Source organism: Nyctereutes procyonoides, unplaced genomic scaffold, assembly GCF_905146905.1.
Source record: "Nyctereutes procyonoides isolate TBG_1078 unplaced genomic scaffold, NYPRO_anot_genome, whole genome shotgun sequence".
NCBI lineage: Eukaryota > Metazoa > Chordata > Mammalia > Carnivora > Canidae > Nyctereutes > Nyctereutes procyonoides.
In genome coordinates, this window is record NW_026575125.1 from 116,152,141 (window position 1) to 116,175,426 (window position 23,286).

Here is a 23,286-nt window from a genome sequence, read left to right on the forward strand (position 1 = left end):
TCCCCGCGGGGAAGGCTTCGGGGCCACCCCCCCCCCACTCGCACCCCGTGCCGCCGGGAAGGGCTCACCTTGGGGCTCCTCGCACACAACGGCTTCCAGGTTCTCTCCTTTCACGTAGTCGGCGTTCAGACCCTCTGCAGGGGGCGAGGAGCAGAGTCGGTGGCTGACCCGGCGCGGGGGGGGGGGGGGGGGGATGTCCCCACGTTGTCCTCGGGAGGGATGTGGCAACGGCCTCTGACCCGCATCCCCGCAGGGCAGGTGCCAGCTGTGGGAGCCCCGGGGCCAGGTGGCGGGGCCAGCCCGGGGGCCGGGAGGGGCAGAGGGAGCCAAGCGCCGCAGGAGGGGGGGCACATGCGGGAAGGGGGTGCACGGGGTCCGCTGCAGAGGGGCCACCAGCGTCCTGCCAGCGTCCGGCCTTCCCTGCAACGTCCGCACCTTCGGGCCATGTGGTTCCTCCAGCCAGCAGGGCCGAGGGCCGTGAGCACCCGGGGGACGGGCCCGGTCCCCCCAGAGCCGCTCCGCTCAGGTTCAGGGGCTCCGTCCCCACTGCCCTGCCAGGGGCATCGACGACACCTGGGCTCTCGGCTCACCAGGGGGCGCGACTGGGACTGGAGCCCGCCCTACACAGGGACACTCAGCAGTCCGTGCGACAGCCCTGGGGAACCTGAGGACCGGGAGCCCCGTCTGCTCCCCGGCGCTGACCCCCAGACGGGACCCCCGGCCCCGGCCTCCCTGCAGGGACAGCGGCCGAGCCGCAGGTGGTGTGGCCACAGCCCGGTGGGTGAGGGGCAGGAAGGGGTCGGGCGGGCAGTGGGGGCAGGAGCGAGGGCGGCGGGGCGGGGCCCGGGGACCGGCCGGAGCGGGAGAGGGACAGGCGTAGTCGAAGCGGCATTACCTTGACCTTCTGCTGCATCTGAAGGCAAGACACAAAGCTTAGGACGACAGAGCCCGGGGGCTTTCCGCCACCTGCACTGCCCCTGTCCCCCGGTCCCAGAGACTCTGTGCCTGGGGACAGACCCGGACAGAGGGGGGCCCCGAAGCTCACGGCTGCACCCCCGCTTCCCGGTGCGCTTTCTGCTCTGCCTTGTGTGACCGCCCCGCGCTGGCGGCTGTGGCCGCTTGGGGACACAGGCCTGGCAGACAGGGTGGGGGTGGCCAGTCCCAACCCCAGCTCCTCGGGGGCTTGAGCGCGGGGCCGGGAGGCCGGGTCGGCAGGGGCGCTCTCGGGGGAGGGCAGGGTGGGCACGAGGGCGTCCAGGAAAGGGACTCGGGCCAGTGTGGGCTCGGGGTGACAGGCACGTCCTGGACAGATGGTGGGGACGGGGGGTGGATGTCGGGGGGAGCCCTCAGAGGCCGCGCAGGCACGCCTGCCTCCCGGGCCTGGGCCGCCACCTCCGGGCTGCCTTCAGAAAGGCCGCAGAGCCACCCCCTCGGGGCTCCGGCCGTGGCTGTCAGGTGTCCCGAACACCCCCTCTTGGCGCGACTGTCCCTCAACTACCGCAGCAACCCTTACGCTCTGCACAGCAGGGCCCGCGGGTCCCCCCTGGTCCCACCCGCACAGCCTCGCAGCTGTTGGAGAAAACAAGGGCGGAAAGAAGGCATCTTCGCTGCACTTGGGGCGCCTCCCCCCGTGGCCAGAGCCGCAGATCCCCTGATCCCCTCGATCCTACGATCCCCCCAATCCCACGCTCCGCACGAGCCTTCACTGCACTGCCTCCCCGTGCGGCCTCGGGCTCCCCTGCGGACCCGGCGCTCCCCGTGTGGACTCAGTCCTTTCCACAGCCCTCTGAGCCCCTCCTTCGCCATCGATAGTCAGGGTGCCCTCGCCCCCGGCCCTGGGGCTGACGGGGGTCTCCGGGCGGGACTCCGCATACAGTGCTCCGCAGCGCCCAGCTTTTAAGTAGTCTCTCCGTTACCCGATGCGCTTCCTCGCGTCCCCATGCCCTGCCCGCGCACATGGGGCACCTGGCACCCCCCGCGGGGTAACGATGCGGTGCTGCAGCGAATGGTGGCCCCTGGTGGCCCCTGGAGACGCGGCCATGTCCTCGGCCTCCGGCCACCCAGAGGCGCAACCTTGTTTGGAAAATGGTCTTTGCCAGTGAGATTAAGGATCTGAAGATGAATGACCCTGGATTCAGGGTGCGCCCTCCACAAGCGTCCGTGGAAGAGACGGGAGAAGGCCACACGGATTGGGGTGCTGTGGCCACAAGCCCAGGGACACCTGGGGCCACCAAAAGCTGGAGAAGGCAGGAAGGAGCTCCCCACAGCCCCTGGAAGGCACGAGCCCCGCTGATCCCTTCCTCCCGGACTTCGGCCTCCAGGACTCTGAGAGAACAGCTTTGCCATCTTAGGCGACTCTGTTTCTCTGCTTTTGAACTAGGACAAGGGACAGCTCTGAGGACCACCCAGCCTCCCGTTCCGTGCTCCTGCCTGACACCTCCCCGTCCACGCCACTCGACGGCCAAGCTTGTGCGTCCACGGGATCCCACGCGGGGCGGCCACGAACCGTGGTGCGGGTTGCGCACGGAGACGTGAACGCTGCCCCTGCGGTGCTGCCGGGCGCAGCCCGTGGAACTGCGCGTGGTTGCACAACCTGCGCACCCGTACGTGGCGGCCCTGGTCAAGCACGCCGACCGAGGCTGAGAAGCAAACTGGGCCGCCGGGGGGAGGAACCAGGTGGAGACTCTGCCCACCTGAGCTGAAGCTCGCCACTCTGAGAGGCGCCCCCTCGGCCAGCCGTCTCGGGGGGCCGGGGAACCCCTGCTCTCCCTCGCCGCGCCCCCACGCAGCTGGCGACATGGGCTTCTGTCACTCCCCGACTTGTCGCTCAGAGGCCTAGCACGCAAGCCACCCCTGGCACGCGCGGCCCGGCAGGGGTGCAGGGCCCGCACCCTATTCGGCCCCTTGCCTTCCCGCGCCCTTAGAGCCCCCCAGCGTCCCGGCTGCTCCCGGAGCCCCCGACACCCCCGCCCCGTGCTCCTGAGGCGGGGGGTAGCCCCGGGCCCATCCTGCTCTGAGTGACACGAACGCTGCCCGCAGGAACACGGCCACTTTACACTCGGGTCGGTCTGGCCGCACGTCGGACTCGGCTCGTGCTCCTGGTCTGGCCCCATCGCCCTGGGGAGGCCCGGCCCCCCACTTCGCAGGCCGCAGGGGGGCGCACTTACGCTGGATGCTGAAGCAGAACTTCTTCTGCTGGTAGGAGATGTAGCTGGAGACGGCGCCGATCAGGGCCATGGCCAGGGCGCTGGCCACCCCCGCGATGGTGCCTGCCTCGGCCGACACTCCTGGGGGGCAAGCGAGACGGGGGGGGCGTGAGGACGCCTGGCACCGGGCCAGCAGCGCCACCGGAGCCGCTCAAACGCCCCGACCCCCCCAAGCCCCCCAAGCGCGAGGCCGCCAGTAGCTGAGGCATTTGCCCAGTGCTGCTCGTTTCCTTCCAGAAGGATTTCCACCCCGAGAAGCTTGAAAGGTGGACACGGCTGCACTCTCTGGGTCTCGGGCCCACGGGCCTCCCCAGGGGGCCACCTCCCCCCGGGGACCCCAATTTGCACGCTTGATTCTTTTAAGTCCCCGCATCCCTGTGCGGCTGGCCTGGCCGGTCTCTACCGGGAGCGGTCAGGGGAGGGGCGGGATGCCGGGCAGGCCTCGGGACGCAAACCCACCAGATTCGGGGTCGTCGCTGCCGTATCGACCGTCACCTGGAAAAAAAAAAAGCCAAAAGCACTCAGGGTCGGCCATGAGCCATGACCCCCCGGCTTGCGGACAGCCTCTCCCCGGCTCACGGGCCCCTGGTTGCACCCCTGCCACAGCCCCAGTAAGTGCCCAGGGGGCTTCTGCCGGGACATCCAAGACCTGCCCTCTCGTGCCTGTCACCTGCCAAGCAGAACTGTGGATCTGGAAAGTGATGGTCACATCCCAGCTCCTCGCCCGCAGGCGTCTTTGCAGTCGGAGCAGGCGGGCCGCCCCAGCTCACCGGGGAGGGACCTGCCAGCAGGTGGCAGAGCTGGGCTCAGGCCGGCCAACCTCGCCCTGAACACCCGCCCCCTGCGGTCCCGGGGACACAGTCTCCTGCAAGAAGCCTTTATTCTTTAGCAGAGGGCACAAAATGCTTCAACTTCGTTTTTAACGAAAGGACGGGCGCCTAGCACGAAAACAACGCGGAGCTCCGCCACCCAGGGAGGCTCTGCAGTTGGTACTAACATGTACGCGCCCCTGGGCCTAGTGCCTCCCGCAGACTTTTCTTCAAGTGCAGATGTTTCTGCTGGTGCGATTTAGGTGCAGGTGCAGCCCGTGGGACACTGCCAGAGGAGGGGACAAGGGGACGACCAGGACTGTTTTAAGGCCGTCCACCTCTACCTTGGCACATGAGCAAAAAAATCCCTCATCCGGTATTTTGAAATTCAAAAGGCTTTGAAATATCATGGGAAGGGGAGCAGGTTAGTGGGTGGAGGGGATTAGGGCAGTGGGGGGGGGAGGCGGTGGGGCCCTGGAAAGGCCATGCGGCGACAGAACGGGTCTTTGCGCGGGCCATGGTGGTGGCCACACGTGTCCATCCCCGTGAGCTCAACACACGCTTACCTCCCCGGACAGGCAGCGCCCTGATGAGCAACTGGTGCCATTTCAGGACATTAATTAGCCTTGAGCGCTCCCGCTCCTCAGGGCACAGGGCTCATTAAGAGAGGGAGGCCGCTCTGGGATGTTGGGAGGCAACGACCTCTGGCATCCCCTCCACCGTGCGTCCCGGAGTCTGGGGATGGTGTGTTCGTGGATGCGAACACCCACACCCCGGGGGTGGGGGGTGCTGGTAATGGGGGAGGCTGTGGCTGCGGGGAGCAGGAATATAATTTTGCTGTGAACCTAAAACTGCTCTGAAAAATCAAGTCGATTTTGTAAAGACTGGGGGGGGGGGTTAGAAAATAAGGTTTGTTATGTTCCCACTTAGGGCTGAATCTTTGGGTTAAAGATCCCTGATTGGATGTGAATGGTGATTTACAAAACAACAAGCAGCACTGCCTTCTTCAAAAGCACAATCGGTGCTGCACCGAGCAGACAGGAGAACACAGGGTCCTCCGTAGGGTCCTCCAGGCATTAACAGGTCAGCAGTAGGGTCACAGGTGAGGGCCTGGAGTCTGACCGTGTTGGCCCACTGTGGACCCTTCTGCTGTGCCCGGCGTGGCCACTGCCAAGGGCAAGGCCAGGCCTCTCCTGGGCGTCCGCTGCTGATGCGCTCACCTCACCAGATTTCCCGACAGGCCGGAGCCATCCAACCTCCCCTTTCTTTCACCTCCAGTCTCGATCATACAATCTGTGCGATCGTGAGCTGCAAGAATGTCGCATGAAATGGGAACAGGATGGCGTTATTCATGCAGCCCAAAACGTGGAAACCACCCAAAGGCCTATCAGTCAAGGAACTGGTAAATACGATGTCCTGGGAATTTCTGAAAACGGTTTGATCATCCCTAATGTAAAAGGAGCCCTTACAAGTCAACGAGGAAAGATACAGACTCTGGCATAAAAAAAAAAAAAATCAAAAAATGAAAAAATCACAGGCAACGAATGTGAACGGGTGATTCGACCCCACAAGATAAGGGCGTCTAATAAGACCTAGGGGTAAAAAGTGTTCCACCTCCCTTGTAGTCAAAGAAATGCCAATGTCAACAGGGGAGCATTTTAAACTGAGTCAATTTACAAAGATCACAAAACTACAGTGCCCAGTGAGGGTGGGGACAGAAGCTAACAGGCACCTGTTTGCTCCCTAGCAGTCGGAGGGGAAGCCAGGACAACCGTAATGGAACACCATTTGGCAGGGCCCTTGAAGAGGCGCATCATTAAAAATTTATACTTCTGTGGCCCGGCCAGTCAACATCTAGGAATTTAGCCGACAAGCTAGACAGGCTTTGTGTATCTGGCTATGAGGATGTTTATCGTGGCACTGTGTGGAGCGGTAAATAGCCAGAGGGAAAAACCTCTCAAAAGAGGTACTGGCTAAATAAATTACGGTGTAACATCATGCAGTCCATTCAACACACTATTTTAGGGTCCTCTTTAATGACCGAGAAAGATAAGCAGGGCTATGACTGAATAACAACTGTTTTTTTTTAAAAAAGTAGCAGGGTCCCATTTTTATGAAAATAACCCAGTATTTACAAAGGTACATGATGTCTAGAAAAAGTCCTACAAGCAGATACTCTAAAGTATTACTGGTGACTCTCCGTAGATGGGGAAGCAAAAAAGCAGTATTTTCATATAATGCGTAAGAAATGTTTAAAATATACAAGCCCCTATTTCCCCACTAGTAGGGGGACAGCTCAGAGGAGCTGGTCCACAGGTCACAGGCAGGCCCTTCGTCTTCAAGGATGCTGTGCTTGTATCCCCACGTGCCTTCTGAGCTCACAAGTATACCCCGCACTTACATACCGAAGAGACTAGGGCTGGCCTCTCTTGTTCTAGAAACTCCCGTACAGCACATGTCACGCTACAATTTGCTTTGAGGACAGAGACCTATATACATCTGGAAGGCTGAGCCACACAGCTCGAGGGACCCTTGCATCTGGTGACAGCCACAGCTGGAAGAAGTCCTACAGTTCTAGTGGGCTCTGTACCCACAGGGGGCGCTAGGACAGGGGGCATCGCTGCAGGGAGGAGGTCCCAGATGCACCTGTCCGTAACAGAAGTGCCAGATCTACAGGGTCCTCAAATGCAAAAGGCAACAATGCGCGCGCGCGCGCGCGCACACACACACACACACACACACACACACACTAGCCTTTAGTCCGCCACAGTCCCGATCCTGGGAGGCAGGGATGCAAGGCACGTACCTGCCCTTCTCTGACAACAGCACAACCCCGGGCGCACGGTGAGCGCCTGACACGTCCGATTTGCCAAGGGCGCGGAGAGTCTAGTAACAGTGGGGGAGATTCTATCTAGAACTGCTGGGGGGGGGGCGGCAGGGGGGGTGTTCAAGGGTTTCAGGACTTGTGTTAAGTATTTTAGAATTTTAGACCTCCAACAGCCCCCGGTAGGACTTGACAATGTTTTAAAGATTTTTTTTTTTCATTACAGGAGAACGGGCAGCAGAAATGCAAAACAACAAATCGATTAAGAAGTCAAAAATCCACAGAGAAGGAAGAACACCTGCTTCAAATGACCCATGGATACAAAGTCAAATCAAACTCAAAGGAACCGTCTGGAACATGTGTGGCTGCCTCGGCTAACCAGTGGGGATGCCATTTCTCACTGTTCTGGAAAGTCTCGAAGGCTCCTCCACCCCCACCTGCGAGATGAGAGCGCTCACCCTCCAGCCAGAGCACCGCACAGCCCCATCCCTCGATGATCTCTGAGGAGAGCCCTCCCAGGATGGGAAGACGGTGGTCCTGGGTAAGCGCATGCACTAGCCGGTGGCCTATCCCTTTAGGCGCCCTCCGTGACCCCCTGTCCCCTCCCATCCCCAGGGGATTTCCTTGGGTCAACTTATCAAGGGGTTCTGGGCAGCACGCCAGTGGGGGTGATCCCGTGGGGCTGGCCCAGATCCCTTACCAAGGAAGACCACACACGAGGAGCCAGAAGCAAGATCAGGCAAAGCGTTTGCTCCACAAAGAGGCTAGACAGGTGCCCCATCAGGTGGGGGCCACGTGGAAGCTTCCAGTGTGTCCTCTCCCCTCTCATGAAATCTGCTTGGAGCTCACCTGGGCGAAAGCTGGCTTTACAGAGCAGATCACAGAGCGCACCGCTTCCAAGAGTGAGCTTTCCCAGCCAGAGGGCCCTTCGGGGTCCAGGAGAAAGCAACTCGGGCCACGACCCCATCACCAATGTGGCCCAGGGGGTCGTCAGCAGAGCCAATCACATGTGTCACTCTTCCCTTCGGGGGAGGCATGCATGATACGGTCTGCTCCACTTTAGCCCCCCCCCCATTTCAGCAAACACTGGGGATACACAAGAAAAAAGGCGCCTGCTTATGGGAAGCCAAAGCTGGGGGTAATGAACCCACAGGATTTGGTACAAGAGGCGCTGGCCCCACCCCCGCCGGTGGAGAGGTTCTAGGAGGATAAGGAGAGCAGGACGCGGCTGCTGCACCCCAGGGCCACCCCAGGCCGGGCCGAAGAGGGCCACAGAGCGGATGAGCCTCCAGAGCAGAGGTGCCCTTTGAGGCATCTCTTAAGGGATGGGGAGCTCAGCCCTCTCTGGAAAATGAGGCGGAATTCGGCTGGTGGAAGAATGGCATTTTCTTTTTTTTTTTTTAAGATTTTATTTATTTATGAAAAACACAGAAAGGAGAGAGAGAGAGAGAGGCAGAGACACAGACAGAGGGAGAAGCAGGCTCCACGCAGGGAGCCCGATGTGGGACTCGATCCCGGGTCTCCAGGATCACGCCCTGGGCCGAAGGCAGGCTCCAAACCGCTGCGCCACCCGGGCTGCCCAAGAACGGCATTTTCGATAGAGAAGCGGCCGGAAAGCCACAGATGGCGGATGAAAGGAACCTGGGGACCGGTCGGCAGGCCACGGGGCTTGACGTTATCCTGGAGGCAGTGGGGAGCCATTACAGAGGCTTGTTTTTTTGGGCTGCTTTAAACATGTTTTCCCTATATTTAATTAAAAATTGTGGGGTGCCTGATGACTCAGTGGTTGAGCGTCTGCCTTCTGCTCCAGTGATGATCTCAGGGTCCTGGGATCGAGTCCCGCATCGGCTCCCCACAAGGAGCCTGCTTCTCCCTCTGCCTGTGTCTCTGCCTCTCTCTCTGTGTCTCTCAGAAATACATACATACATATTTTTTTTAATTTTTCAAATATACTAAAAAGTTGGAAACATCCTACAGTGAACACTCCTATAGTGTTTGGCATTCTGTGCTTTATCACATGTCCATCTGTCCATCTGTCTCTCCATCCACGCATGTCTCCCTTATCTCTATGCTGCATTTCAATCGCAGACATCCATACTCGCCACCCCTAAATGTCTTATGACCTAGGGCTACACATTTGCTTATGATGCCCTTAACGAAAAACGTACATATGGTAAAAATACACAAATCTGAGGTGTACCACTTGATACGTTTTGGCAGATGCAGACACCTGCGGACCTCCACCAAAATATACAATGGCACCATGACCCCAGAAAGTTCTCTCGTGTCCCTGGCCCAATCAATCCCTGTCCACATCCCAACCCTGGCAGCCCCGGACCTCATATATATCTATGAGATCAGCTGTATTAGAATTTCATATGATTGGGCTCATATAGTATGTGCTCTCTTTTCACTGACTTCTTTCACTCAGCATAATGTTTTTGACATTTACCCATGTTTTTATCTCAGTAATTCGTTCTGTCATATGAATATATAAATATATCACAATTTGTCTATCCATTCTGCTGCTGGTACTTGGGCTGTTCCCAGTTTTCTTGTTTTTGTTTTGCTCTTATAAATAAAGCTGCTCTGAATATTCTTTGTGAGTCTTTTTTGGACAGAAGCGTTCATTTCTCTGGAATAGGAGCGAGACTGCTGAGTCACTGGGTAGGTCTACAGTTGGTATTTTAAGCAGCTTTCCATTCCCACCAACAATGTAGGAGAGTTTCACCTCGCCTACATCTGCACCGACATTTGGTATTGTCAGTCTTTCTAATCTTAGCCATCCTGGTGGGTGTGTTGTGGTAGCTCGTTGTGGATTTAATTTGCATTTCTCCAATGAATAATGGTTTTGCGCATCTTCATGTAGCTTCCTCCTATATAAAGTGTCTGTTCAGATCTTATGCTCATTTGTGAACTGGGCTGTTTTGTCTCTTCGTTCTTACACAGTAGTTTTAAAACAGAGGACCAAGGAAATCGGTTCCACATTCCTGGTGGTTCTGACAGCTGTGCGGAGGATGAATGGGCACCAGGAGACCAGTTCCGAGGTCAAGGTAACAACCCACGGGGAGGGGATGTGGGCCTGGGCTTGAGGGAAAACAAAGAATATTTCAAGTTCAAACGATACTAGAGGAGAGGGCTTCTGGCCTGATGGAGTGAGGAGGTCAACAAATCCTCTCCTCAAAAAGCAGCTATAACCCTGGGCAACTGAAGGCGAGGAACACATTTAGTTCCAGTGAGAGGAGCTGGAGTCGGTGGCCTCTCCGCCCAGAGTGGCTCTCATTCCCCCTGCCCCCACGGTCTTCCAGCAGCCAGTTTGACCGCGGAGGGGCAGATAGGCCACAAAGCCAACAACTGCCCTGCAGTTGCCAGAGGGACCCATGTGACTTGGAACGCTGTCAGCTAAATGTGGCAATCTCAGTGGCAAGTAAACAGGGAGAGTCAGTAGCTCCTTCAGCCCGAGCAAACCACCAGTCAGCTAGCCAGGGATTTAAATAAGGAGGCAGGGAAGGTTGGGGAGGTAAGCTAACCACAGGCAGCTTAATAAACCCCCTGCATAGCCTTGCTTGCCCTGAAGCCGAGCACATGCCCCCAGCAGAGACAGTCTGGTATTGGGTGAAGGCCGGCCACAGAGATCAATGGAGCAGACTGAGTCTAGAAACAAAACCTTACACTATGGTCAAGTGGTTTCCACCAAGGGAGCCAAGACACTCCAGTGAGGCAAGGATACTCTTACCAGCAAATGGTGCCGCAACTGGACATCCACATGCCAAACAATACAGTTGGACCCCAACCTCACGCCATATACAGATTATCTCAAAATGGAAGACCAAAGACCTAAACGTACAAGCTGAAACTATAACTTCTGGGAGATGTAGGAAAAAAAATCTCCACGAACATGATTATTCTTGAACATCAAACCATGATTCATTCATAAGCAAAAAAATTGATAAACTGATCTTTATATAGAAATTAATGTTCAATGAGAGACTCCTAACTCTGGGAAACAAACAAGGGGTGGTGGAAAGGGAGGTAGGCAGGGGCGTGGGTGTGACTGGGTGACGGGCACTGTGGGGGGCACTTGATGGGATGAGCGCTGGGTGTTATGCTATATGTTGGCAAATTGAACTTCAATAAAAAAAAAGAAATTAATGTTCAACAAACAACACTAATAAAAGTAAAAGACAGTCACAGGCTGGGAGAAAATATTTTTAGAATCATATACCTGATAAAGGACTTGTATCCAGATTATAAAAGGAACTCGTCAAAGCAAAAAAAAAAATTTTTTACTGAGCAGAAACTCTGAACAGACTTCACCAAAGAATATAAAATAAGAATATAAAAAGATGTTTGACATCACTTCTCACTAGAAAAATACAAGTGAAAAAACAATGAGATACCCCTAACCTACCTATTAAAATGACAAATCCAAAAGAGTGGACAATTCCAATTGCTGATGAGGATGTGGAGCGACAGGAACTTTCGTTCATTGTTCACGGGAAGGCAAAATGGTGCCACCACTTTAGAAGCCAGCTGCGCACTTTATCACCAAGTTAAACACAGACTTAGCATATGACCCAGCAATCACACACACAGTTCTAAGTGAACTGAAAACTTACATCCACACAAAAACCTGTAAGTAAGTATCCAGGGACCCCTGGGTGGCTCAGTGGTTGAGCGTCTGCCTTTGGCCCAGGGTGTGATCCCAGGATCTGGGATCAAGTCCCACATCAGGCTCCCCGCAGGGAGCCTGCTTCTCCCTCTTCCTGTGTCTCTGCCTCTGTCTCTCATGAATAAATAAATAAAATCATACAAAAAATAATAGTAAGTGTCCAAAAACGTTTATAGCAGCCTTATGCATAATCGTTGAAAACTGGATACAACCAAGAGGGCCTTCAACAGGCAAAGAGCAAACCAAAAGTGCTCCAGCCAGACAACGGAATGGTATTCAATGCTAAAAAGAAATACTCTCGGGCCATGAAAATACATGGAAGAACCTTCAATGCATATTGCTAAGTGAAAGAAATACATCTGCAAAGGCTACACGCTTCATGATTCCAATTACAGAACATTCTAGAAAAGGCAAAAATCTGCAGGAGGTAAAAAGATTTAGTGGTTGCATGGACAGAACACCAATTAGGGGCAAGGGAGGGAAAGTGGCTGAGCACCAGAGGGATGTAGAGAAGAACGTTTATGGTGGTAAGACAGTTGCATACGGCACTTGGGGGCTGGACATGTGACTATATGCATTTGGAAAACCCCACACTACAGTCGGAGGGTTAAGTACGGACTCAGGTTTAGGTTAGTATAAATGCTGATACAGAGTTATGGAGGCACGTGGATACCTGGTTTCGTATACATCCATATACTAATGGCCTCCACCCACTTAAAGGGTATAGAAGTAGTGACATCCCACTAAGTGATGAACACACTCGACCCTCAGATCTTTGTTTCTAACATCAACCCCTTCTGGCGAGGAAGAGAACGGTGTACTGAACGGGACACCCAAGGAAACATTCACAAACATTCCCAGCAGGCAACGGCGTTTAAGAAGGAGTGAATGGGGGACAGTGGGAGGGTGCCAGGGGAGCTGGGAGGAAAGGCTGTGAAGTGGCAGGTGGCTGGACACCCAGAGGAGACGAAACGGATGGACCTCAAGTTTCTCAGTGAGAGTGCTAGGGCATGGAGGTGGCTGGCGGGGCCCATTAACAAGAGACTGTCACTGTCACCCACCCTACTGGCCTCCTGAAAAGGACAGTAGAAATATCTTAAGCAAAAAACCAAAAAACCATATATAACAGATAACATAGCATTTCAAACACAAAGTCCAAAACTATAGTTGAGCCTCATCCATGTGCCTAAGGCCCAAAGTTGGAAACTACATCGACAAGGATCGGGTTTTATGCTGAAGACCATCGTGTATTGAAATGTGTTTTATCATCTTCACTCGTGGCATGAGCATGTCTGCAGAGAGGGGAATGTCTGAGAATTTCCTCGTGTGCTCATCCAGACCACATTTCAGGCTCACACTCATATTTTGTGCCGGGACCCCCTTTATTTTCGCTTACAATGACAGAGGGTATAACTTAAAGCTAACAATTGATTATTCTTTATAAGAGAAGTTCAAGTGTGAGCCTAATTAAAGAATTTCCCAGCGCTTTTTTCCTTGCTAAAACATGTACTGTTAATAAGGAAGCCCCCGACGTGCCATTCAGACTTCCATCCGTGCACGCTCCCGCACGCTACCGCTGCCCGCATCTCACCATCTGGAAATACCATTTGTCACCCAGGAGTAATTGGCCAATTTGCTGGGTTTGCCCTTTAAATCTTCCATGTTCTCCTGACACCTGTGAGTTTCATTTAGTGGCTTTTAGAACTCTGTACTCAAGAAGACATCGTCTGGAAAGGTGTCTTGAAGGACAGATGTGACTGCGGGCTCCTTTAATCGGATGGGAACACTGTTCCTCAGGAAAGGCACATGGGCCGTGCAAGAAGGCAGCAGATGCTAACGCCACAGCCAGGACGACGGGGAGGGTGGCAGGGTTACAAGCAGACACACTCCTAACTCGTTCGTGCGTGACCACAGCAAGTCACCACCACAACCTGCCAACACAACAGGCTGCCATCACGACGGTCGCAACCATAACAACCTAGCGTCATAACTACAAGTCACAACCACAACATACCATCAAAACAGGCAACCACCACACGTAACGATCACAAAGTCCAATCAAAACTTCTTTTGCCACATCAAAGCTGGCTGCTTCTCTCGACGGTAGGTTGGATCTTGATGAGTATAAGAATTAAAGCTTTAAGTCCTTGGTGGTTTGGGCGGGGGAGGCCATGACTAAGAAAGGCTAGCAGGAGGGGGTTTCCTTGTGGTGATGGAAGAGTTCAGTGTTCTGCATCCTGAGTGATCATGGTCGCTGAGATCTACACATGTGACACAATTTCACAGACCCACGTGTGCATGCATGCACACACACGACAACATGCAAAAGCTGATGCAATCTGAATCAGGGCTGTATGTGACTTAATAACAGTTTGGACCAATGGCAGCTTCCTGGCTTTGACACCAAACGACACTTCCGTAAGGTCAGCGAGAACCTTCAGGGGACACTGGGTGAAGAGTACACACAAATTCTCCTGAACGATTTTTATAACTTCTTAGGAGTTTTAGACTAATTTTTTAAAAAAGATTTTTAAGTAATCTCTACTCCCAAGGTGGGGCTCAAACTCACAACTCTGAGGTCAAGAGTCACACGCTCTACAGACTGAGCCAGCCAGGTGCCCTGAGTTTTAAACGATTTTAAACTAAAAAGATATTTTGAGGGATCCCTGGGTGGCGCAGCAGTTTGGCGCCTGCCTTTGGCCCAGGGCACGATCCTGGAGACCCGGGATCGAATCCCACGTCGGGCTCCCGGTGCATGGAGCCTGCTTCTCTCTCTGCCTCTCTCTCTCTCGCTCTCTGTGTGACTATCATAAATAAATAAAAATTAAAAAAAAAAAGATATTTTGAAAGATGTCGGGCTCACTACGGGTCTCCTAAGAAAATGCTTGCTCTGCCCAAGTCGAGGGGGCAGGAGTTGTTCGCAGTCACGCATGCTGCCCAGGCACTTGGCTCTGGCTCGGGATGGAGACATCAACCAAGCAGCACCTGGCCTTCGGAGCACTGGGAGGAATGTGTGGCTTTTCCAAATTGGCTTCTAAATCCCCACTTTGAGCTGCACAGCCCACAGGATTCCAAGTGAGCCTTCCAAGCTGTAAGCAGGATGTCTGGAAACGACCTCTTGCACCCCAGAGGCTGAGTAAGAACGGCTCAATCAATCTGGTCGCCATGTAATCACATTTGTAATGAGATTAAGGTGTTTACACAAATCAGTGCTCCTAATTTTACCTTTGTCAGGTTTGTATTCACCACCACCTAATATGTCTTCAAGATCCTTGTCTGAGAAACCTGGAGAAAACAAAATATACATGTCAATACCAAAATGCACTTTTCAGGCCATAATCTTGTGTTAATGTGGCCCAACGTCCCCAGAAACTGCCTGCCAGCGAGGCACGTCCTGATGACTACAGAAGGCAAAATTCTAACAGGGCCCTAGGACTCCCTCCCACTAGAGCACCTTGTAGAAGATTCCATCACGCAGTGTGTGACCGGGACCTCAAACAAGGTGGCCACCCCTGCTGCGGTTCGGTTATATTAAGTGCCAAGGTGAAGAGATTCTGCGGGTGTAATTTGGATCCCAAGTCAGTCTGCCTTTGCCTGAATCAAAAAGGAGATTATCCTGGGTAGGCCTGACTCAGGCAGGCAAGCAGGCTGAGGCCTCCCTGAGCTCAGATTCGAGAAGCAGGTTAGTCTTCCTCCCCCGGCTCTCCCCCCAGCCCGGTCTCTCTCCTGCTGGTCTTGAAAAAGCAAGTGGCCATCAGCTCTGTGACTGGAAGGAAAGGGACCCCGCCAGCCAGCCCAGGGACTTGGAAGAGAACGCAAGCTCAGAGACCAAGGCTGGCTGACATCCCCAAGAACAGACAACTTGGCTTAGCTGTTCCTGACCTCCTCGCTCAGCAAAGGAACCTGTGAGTTAATGAACGGACGCTGTCGTAACTCGCCGAGCTTGGGATCATTTGTTAGGCGGCAACAGGAAAGTGATACAGGGAAAGGAAAACATCGGATTCTGGCTTAAGCACAGAGGACTCGACTTTCCTGCTCCGTGTGAGCACATGCCAAGTAGGCGGAAAGCGTTTCTGAGTCAACTGCCCTAAGCTGGAGCGCCCTTGAGTGCCTGCTTCAGTTCTGGGCTGCATCAGCTGCTTTGCGCCACGGAAGACCACTTTTCCTAGAAAGAATGACGGATGGTCAAGCTAGCATTAGGGCGGCTTGAATATTTGGCAGGCGTTTTCTTGAAAATGAATGAAATGAGGCCGTCACTTCGAAGGAAACCATTGGCCGGATCTGTTGCCAATGGTAAGATTTCAAACAAAACTTAGAATTTTGAAAGAATCTACATCCACCACTGTGAGCTTGGCAGCCTTCCAGTGCTTGAGGACTTTATCTTAGGAGATGGGGGGGTGACATTAACAGACGTGACTTTGGGGTGCTGTGTAATAAAACGTGGCATGATTTGGAAGTTCAAAAGATCTCAGGACACCAATATTTCCAAATGACCAATGCACAGAATATATAAATTCGTGAATGGGTAAAAGCTGCATTGCAAGTCCAAGAGCATCCTAAGGGTTAAATGGAATCAAGTATGAAAAGTGAACTGATACGGCTTCACAGTCCACACTGCACTGAGACAGCAGGACACCGCTGCCACTGGTCCAGTTTGGGGGTCTTAATAAAGAAGAATATCTACAATGATCTAAAAAGTCCATTAAAATATTCCTCCCTTTTTCAACTGCATATATATCGCCTGATTTCCTTCATACTCTTCAGCCATAACACCACATTACAACCGAATCCAGAAATGGAGTGAGTCGAGCTCTTCTGCTTAGACGTTATACATTTTGTTCTCATATTGCCAGACAGTTATTTTTCTACCAAAAACACACTACTTCTGTTAACATGTATGGGTTTTTGTTCATTTTAAATGAATAAGCACTTTTTTTTAAGTTTTCAGTTCAAAGATGATACTGGTAGATATGATCCACGGAAACAAAAGCCTTTGAAATCCCCAGTGATTTGGGGAGGCCGGAGACCCAAAATGTTTGTGAACTACTACAGAGGGTTCTCCTATGCCTTGACATGCTCCTGGCTCTGCCGGGCCTAGGGGGCTCTTCGGGCTGTTGTAGTCAATGAGCCATAGTGCGGCCAGGGAGCCACAGCGCTGGCCGGTGCCCTCAATCAGCTCGCACTGACCTCCTCCTCCTGGGCTCGGTTTCCTGCGACCATCGTCTCGATCATTTCGGTCATCCAAGGCATCAGCCAAGTCGAAATCATCATCTGCAGTTGGCCCCAAAACATACAAGACAAAATGAATTTGCTAAGGTCCAGGTAGCTCTGTGGACATCTGCCCCAAAGAGAGCTCCCCCGTATCTTTCTCTATAGCCCTCCTTAGGTGGCAGCATTACCTGCAGGTTTTGCGGGCGCTCTGGTTGTTGCTGGCCTCTTGGTTGTGGTGGTGCCATGATCCCATCTTGCTAAAGTAGGGAAGGGGGACAACATAGGAACACATTTAGTAACAAAACACAGGAGCCACTTCATGGCTCAGGTGCATCACAGCATGAACATGGGACCCTTGTCTTAGTCCTCGAGACCCCTCCAAGGCCTCTGACAACCCCTTGGAGGATGACAGAGAAATGCAGAAGGTTGGAAGGAGATGAGTTCCACACACTTTTCTTCAGAGGATTGGTAGTACGGCAGACATGGTCCCACAGTCGACCTGGAGATTCATGGAACTGGGTGTTCAGCCAAGACCTGCTGGACCGTGGGTCCAGGGGGATCCAGAGCTTGAGCATGACCCTCAGGAGCTTTGGGCCTTGGTTTCCACCACTATCAACCCGGCACCATAACCACGAACCATGCTGCCCAGGGATGGACTGAGTTCACGTTCCCAGTAGAGGACAACAGCATCTTATAAACAGAAAGTAGTATAATATCAAGAAAATATTTTATGTAAGTGTGGTTGTTACTACTGTATTAGGTTTTCTAGCTCAACCAGACTCCTCTAAAAATATGGGACTTCTTTCAAAACAATTACATGGCATGCATCAGTTTTCCAATAGTTTCTTTTCTTGAGCTTCAAGAATGTGCCATAAATTATAGCTGGAGGTAGCAGAGGGAAAGGGAATATAAGGGAGAAGAAAGGCAAAGACAATGCTGTACAGCAAGCATTGCCATACAGCAATGTAAACAGCAAGCATTCAGAAAAGAAACAGCAGTATTTGCAGGAACAAAACCTCAGTGAGTTTTACAGATCAATAATGTAATCCTCAAATGGCCCAGGTAATTTACAACACATCACCTGTCTTTTCTGGATAAGGCCTTGGGGTTGTTTGTGGATCAAAGAAATGTAAGTCTGAATCTTCTGGAAAGAATATAAAGAACACAGTAAGACATGACCTGACATTTCTAGCTATGTCTAAAGGGAGACGTTACATCATGATAAAGGATCAACCCAGAAAGAACACAGAACCATCCTAACCAGACAACAGTGTCAAAACCCACCGAGAGAAAACTGGTAGAGCTAAAAGGAGAGAGCAACAAATCCACAGTGATAGATGGGACTTCAACGCTCTGCCGTCAGCAACTGAGAGAACTACTAGAATGAAAATCGGCAACAACAGAAAAGAAATGAATGACACAATCAACCAAACAAGACATAACCAGCATAATGGGATACTCTGCTCAGTTGCAGGAGAATAAGTATTTGTTTAAGCAGGCAGGGAACATTCCCCAACAGAGATTACGTCCTGGACCAGAAAGCCAACCTCAACAAATTTGAAATTATTGAAATGTGAGACAGGACTCCATCAAAAGTCTAGAGGAAAACACAGACCTCTTCAAGCTCAGCCGAAGCCACTTCTTTCTAGACACGTCTCTAGAGGCAAGGGCAACACACTCCCAAGAACTGAAAGCAGGGACTCAAACAGGTACTTGCATCCCAGTGTTCACAGCAGCACTCTCCACAATTGCCAAAAGGTAGAAACAACCCAAACGTCCATCACTAGATAAGCAAAATGTGGTACATGTACAATGCAATACCATGCAGCCATATAAAGGAATTAAATTCTGATTTATGCTACGACATGGATAAACTTTGCAAATATTATGCTAAGTGAAAGAAGCCAGATGCAAAGAGACAAATATTGTAGGATTCCACTTATATGAGGTTTGGGATGATGAGAAAATTCTGGAAATGAAGAGCAGTGATGGTTGCACAACACTGGGAATGTACTTAATGTCAAGGATTTTAAAATGCTTAAAATGGGGATCCCTGGGTGGCGCAGCGGTTTGGCGCCTGCCTTTGGCCCAGGGCGCGATCCTGGAGACCCGGGATCGAATCCCACGTCAGGCTCCCGGTGCATGGAGCCTGCTTCTCCCTCTGCCTGTGTCTCTGCCTCTCTCTCTCTATGACTATCGTAAAAATAAATAAAATAAAATAAAATAAAATAAAATAAAATAAAATAAAATAAAATAAAATAAAATAAAATAAAATAAAATAAAATAAAATAAAATAAAATAAAATAAAATGCTTAAAATGGTTACGTTCTACTACGAATGTTTACCACAATAAAAGGTATTCAATCTAGATGAAATATGCAATCTGAATATTCCTATAACCATGAACAATTTTTAATGTAAAAGCTCCCCCCCCCAAAAAAAAAGAAACTTCCAGGCTTTGATGGTTTCACTGGTGATTTCTACCAAACATTTAAAAAAGAATTCATACCAATTTTACATAATCTCCTCCAGAAGATAGGAGGGCTATTTCCCAACTTGTTTTATGAGGCCAATATTTACCTGGTAATAGAAAAAGACCATATGAAAAATAACTATAGATCAATTTCTCTTGCTAACTATTACATAAAATCCTCAACAAAATATTAGCAAACTGAATGGAATGCATAAAAAGAATTATACACCAGGGACGAATGGGACTTATTCTAGTTATGGGAGACTGGATCAACATCTGAATAACAATATAACCCACCATATCAGCAAGCTAAGGAAGAAAAACCATAATCATATGGACATGGAAAAATCCAATATTCACTTATGGAAAAAAATCAGTAAATTAGGAATAGAGGAGCACTACCTCAACTTCATAAAGAGCATCAAGAAAATACCCATAGCTATCATCAGACTTAATGGTGAAAAACTGAATCCTTTCTCCCTAAGATCAGGAACAGGGCACGGTCACTGATCTAATTGTAGTACTAGAAGTTCCAACATTGTGACAAAAAATTAAAGACATACAGAGTGCAAAGAAAGAAATAAACTTAACCCTATTTGCGGAGGCCATGATCATCTACATAGAAATTCCAAGGAATCTATAAAAAAAATTCCTAGAACCAGTAAGTGAGTTTCCTAGAACCAGTAATTTCAGCAGGGTCCCAGGATATAGGATTAACAGTATCAAAACCAATCATATATACTAGCAATAAACATATGGATTCTGAAAAAGCACATTACCATTTACAATTGTGCCAAAGACAATTATATATTTAAGTGTACACTTCAAAACTAGGTGCAGGACCTGCATGCTGAAAGTTACAAGATAATGAGAAAAATCAAGGAAGACCTATATAGAGACACATACTGTGTTCGTGGATCGGAAGACAGAGTTAAAGATGTCAACTCTCCCCAAATTGATATGTATGTTCGACACAAGTCCTACCAGAACCCCAGCCAGTTCCCTGACAAACTCAGAATATTTGTATGGAAAGGCACAGCCCCAGAGTAGCTAAAACAATCTTGGCAAGGAATAAAGTGGGAAGAATCACTCTACCCAGTAATAAGGCCACTGTGACTATAAAGTAAATCAAGACATCAGCAGAGGTGCAGACACACAGATCAATGTAGCCAAATGAAGAACCCAAAAAGATCTGCCCACATAAGCTCAAGAGATTTTCATAAAGGTGCAAAGGCAAGACGGAGGAAGGATGGTCTTTTCCTCAAATGATGAACATTCGCCTATCTCAACAAATGATGTCCATCGGAGGAGCCATAGGCCAGCCACAGGCAAAAATAATGAACCTCAACCTCAGCTTCATGTCTTATCCAAAAAATGAGTTTGAAACAGACGACTTTGTTTTAAATGTCCAGTGTAAATCTACAAAACTTTCAGAAAACAGAAGAAAATCCTCGGGACTGAGGGCTTGATGAAAAGCGCATAGACTAGCTAGCAAAGCTGTGATCCATAAAAGAAAAAAAAAAAGACAAACCAGACTTCATCAAAATTACATTTCCTTTTGTGAAAGACCGTGTTAAGAAGATGAAAGACAAGCTTACAAAGCAGGAGAAAATCCTTATGAAACACATATACGACTAAGGACTGCGTCCAGAACACATGGAGAGCTCTTAAAATTCAGAGTAAAAAATAAACAATCCAATTAGAAAACGGGCAAAAGACATGAAGAGACATCTCACTGAAAAGTTTAGACAGATGGCCAATAAGCACATACAATTAGGAAAATGCAAATTGAAATCACAATGAGATATCGCCACCTACCTATCAGAATGACTATACCGAGTACCAACAAGGATGCGGAGAAACTGGATCACTCATATACTGCTGGTGGGAACGTGAAATGGTGCAACCACTCTGGGAAATGTGTTGGCAACATTCTCTAAAAACTAAACCTACAATAATCACATGACCAAGCAATTACACTCCTGGGCATTTACCCCGGAGAATGGAAAACTCATGTTCATACAAAAACCTGTATATAAATGTTTAAAGCCCAAAACTGGAAACAACCCAGATGATCTTCATAAATAAACTGCGGTGTATCTACATCAGGGAATATTATTTGGCAAGGCAAAGCAACAAACTATTGATACTTGCAATGACTTGGCTAGAATCATACTGAGTGGAAAAGAAAACCCGTTTCCAAACATTACGTATTATAGGATCCCATTCACACAACATTTTCTAAATTCTACATATGGACTGTCATGGTGGATACACGAACCTACCCAGATGACAAAACCACACAGAAGTGAAAACACACACCTACGCGTGAGTAGAAGTTTAACCAGGAAAATCTGAATACAATCACTAGAGACTTATATCAATATCCATGTCCGGCTGATGACATTAGACTGTATTTTGCAGGGTGCTACCCATTGGGGGAAGTGGATACAGGGTACATGCAATTTCTCTGTAGTATTTCTTATGCCTTCACAAGTTCGCAATTACCTCAAAAAATTAGTCAGTTAAAATAATAAAGATTTATTTGAGCATCAAGGTCAATTTTGATACCAAAAAAAAAAAAAGGATCTGACATATAAATGGCTGGTCTTCAGGGTCCCAGGAATGTCTATTATTGACCTTAACTACGAAGGAGCAAAGCATGCAGAAGAAGGGCAGTAAGTCAGAACACCTAGGAATGAGGTGGTGTACACAAAGTTTCCAGACAACTAAAGCTGAGCCTTTCCTGGTCCCAGTGGCTTGTGGCACACTGACAATCTTACAGAGAAGACATCTTTACAGGACAAATAACACGGTTCTCAGTCTCTTTGAGATGAGGATATAAAATGCAACTTTTCTAGAGGGCCTGGGATCACTATTTTGCTGTTCTTACACTGTGCTTTACCTCTGAAAGACCAGAGTCCCATTTTCGTCCTTCTAGATTATCAGATCTAAGCCTCCATGGGCTAGGCCAACTGCCAAGCAGGCCAGTCATCACTATAAGCCAAACCCTGCAGTTTTGGTTTTGAGGTCCTGTGATAGCTCTTTGGGGCAGGTTGGCCTGCCAATCAGTAGAGGCCTTTGCCAGGGCTTTTTTTTTGGGGGGGGGCCAGGGTGCCCCACCTGATGCTAAACTCCCCTTTGGGGTCATCATTACCTTCCCTGTGCAAACACTTGTAATGGCAGCACACTGGGGAGAAAAAGCCCTGGAGAAAAAAGCGTGGACCCGGGGCTCCAGTCCCGTCGCCCTGCTAGCAGGCAGCAGAACCTTGGACAAGTCCTTCTCATCTGAACAACGAGGGGAGCACATGATCACGAAGGTTTTTCCTGGCTCTGCCGCCTAGAGTTCTTCCTCGTGTAAAGATGGCTTTAATTTTTTTTAAAGTTTATTATAAAGGTAATATATGCTCAACATGAAAATAATCCAATGGTGTAGAATTGAAAGAAATTCAAATACTAGAGTCAGCCTCAAATCTATCCTCCGAAGTGACTATTCTGAATCTTTTCAGATATGCGCACACGCCTGTGCACCTGCGTGCGCGCGTGGATGCACGTATCCAATGGAAGCGGATTCATACTACATAAATTCGGTTGCGTGACTTGACTTTTTTTTTTTTCATGTCGGTTCCAGAGATCTATCTCATTTTCATATCGGCTGTAGAGTACAGATGCTTAGCACCGTATTCCACTGCGGGGCTCCAGCATTTCGTTCGGGGCTGCTCTAAAACACAAGATAGCTGCACAGGTGCAGAAGCATACCTGGAGGGAGAATGCTCTGAAGTAGACCTGCTCAAAGAGTTTATCAAATCACCCTCCCGAAAGGTGGGCCTAATTTATGGGACTGCCTGCAGGAGTCAAATTCTGAAGGCGGAGCTTCCTACAACAGAAGACACATACAGGGACTGTCGTGCTTGCCCCAGCTCCGCAAATACGCGCTCACCAGCCGCTCAGAGTGAAGCACTCAGTGAGTTCAGGGGGAACAAGCTGATGCCACAAAAATAGCTCTTGGACAGGACTTCTCCAAAAGTGTTCCACGAGTCCCTGGGGGGGGGTCCTATTTTCACAGTCCTCCTCAGATGTTCTTTGCCCTT

At 50.5% G+C, this 23,286-nt stretch overlaps 1 protein-coding gene across 2 annotated transcripts in view; it reads right to left on the reverse strand.

The window, feature by feature from the left end:
* The window catches only part of CD99L2 (CD99 molecule like 2), a 95,212-nt gene that overhangs the window by 2,653 nt on the left and 69,273 nt on the right, over positions 1-23,286 (reverse strand). The window contains exons 3-9 of one of the 2 annotated variants that reach the window (XM_055337825.1): positions 16,911-16,979; positions 16,699-16,782; positions 14,737-14,796; positions 3,666-3,701; positions 3,168-3,287; positions 896-913; positions 69-134 (exon numbers count right to left, since the gene is read on the reverse strand). In XM_055337825.1, coding sequence (XP_055193800.1) covers positions 69-134; positions 896-913; positions 3,168-3,287; positions 3,666-3,701; positions 14,737-14,796; positions 16,699-16,782; positions 16,911-16,979 — 453 coding nt within the window. The remainder of the gene's footprint in view (positions 1-68; positions 135-895; positions 914-3,167; positions 3,288-3,665; positions 3,702-14,736; positions 14,797-16,698; positions 16,783-16,910; positions 16,980-23,286) is intronic. The other variant, XM_055337827.1, reaches the window with a different exon arrangement.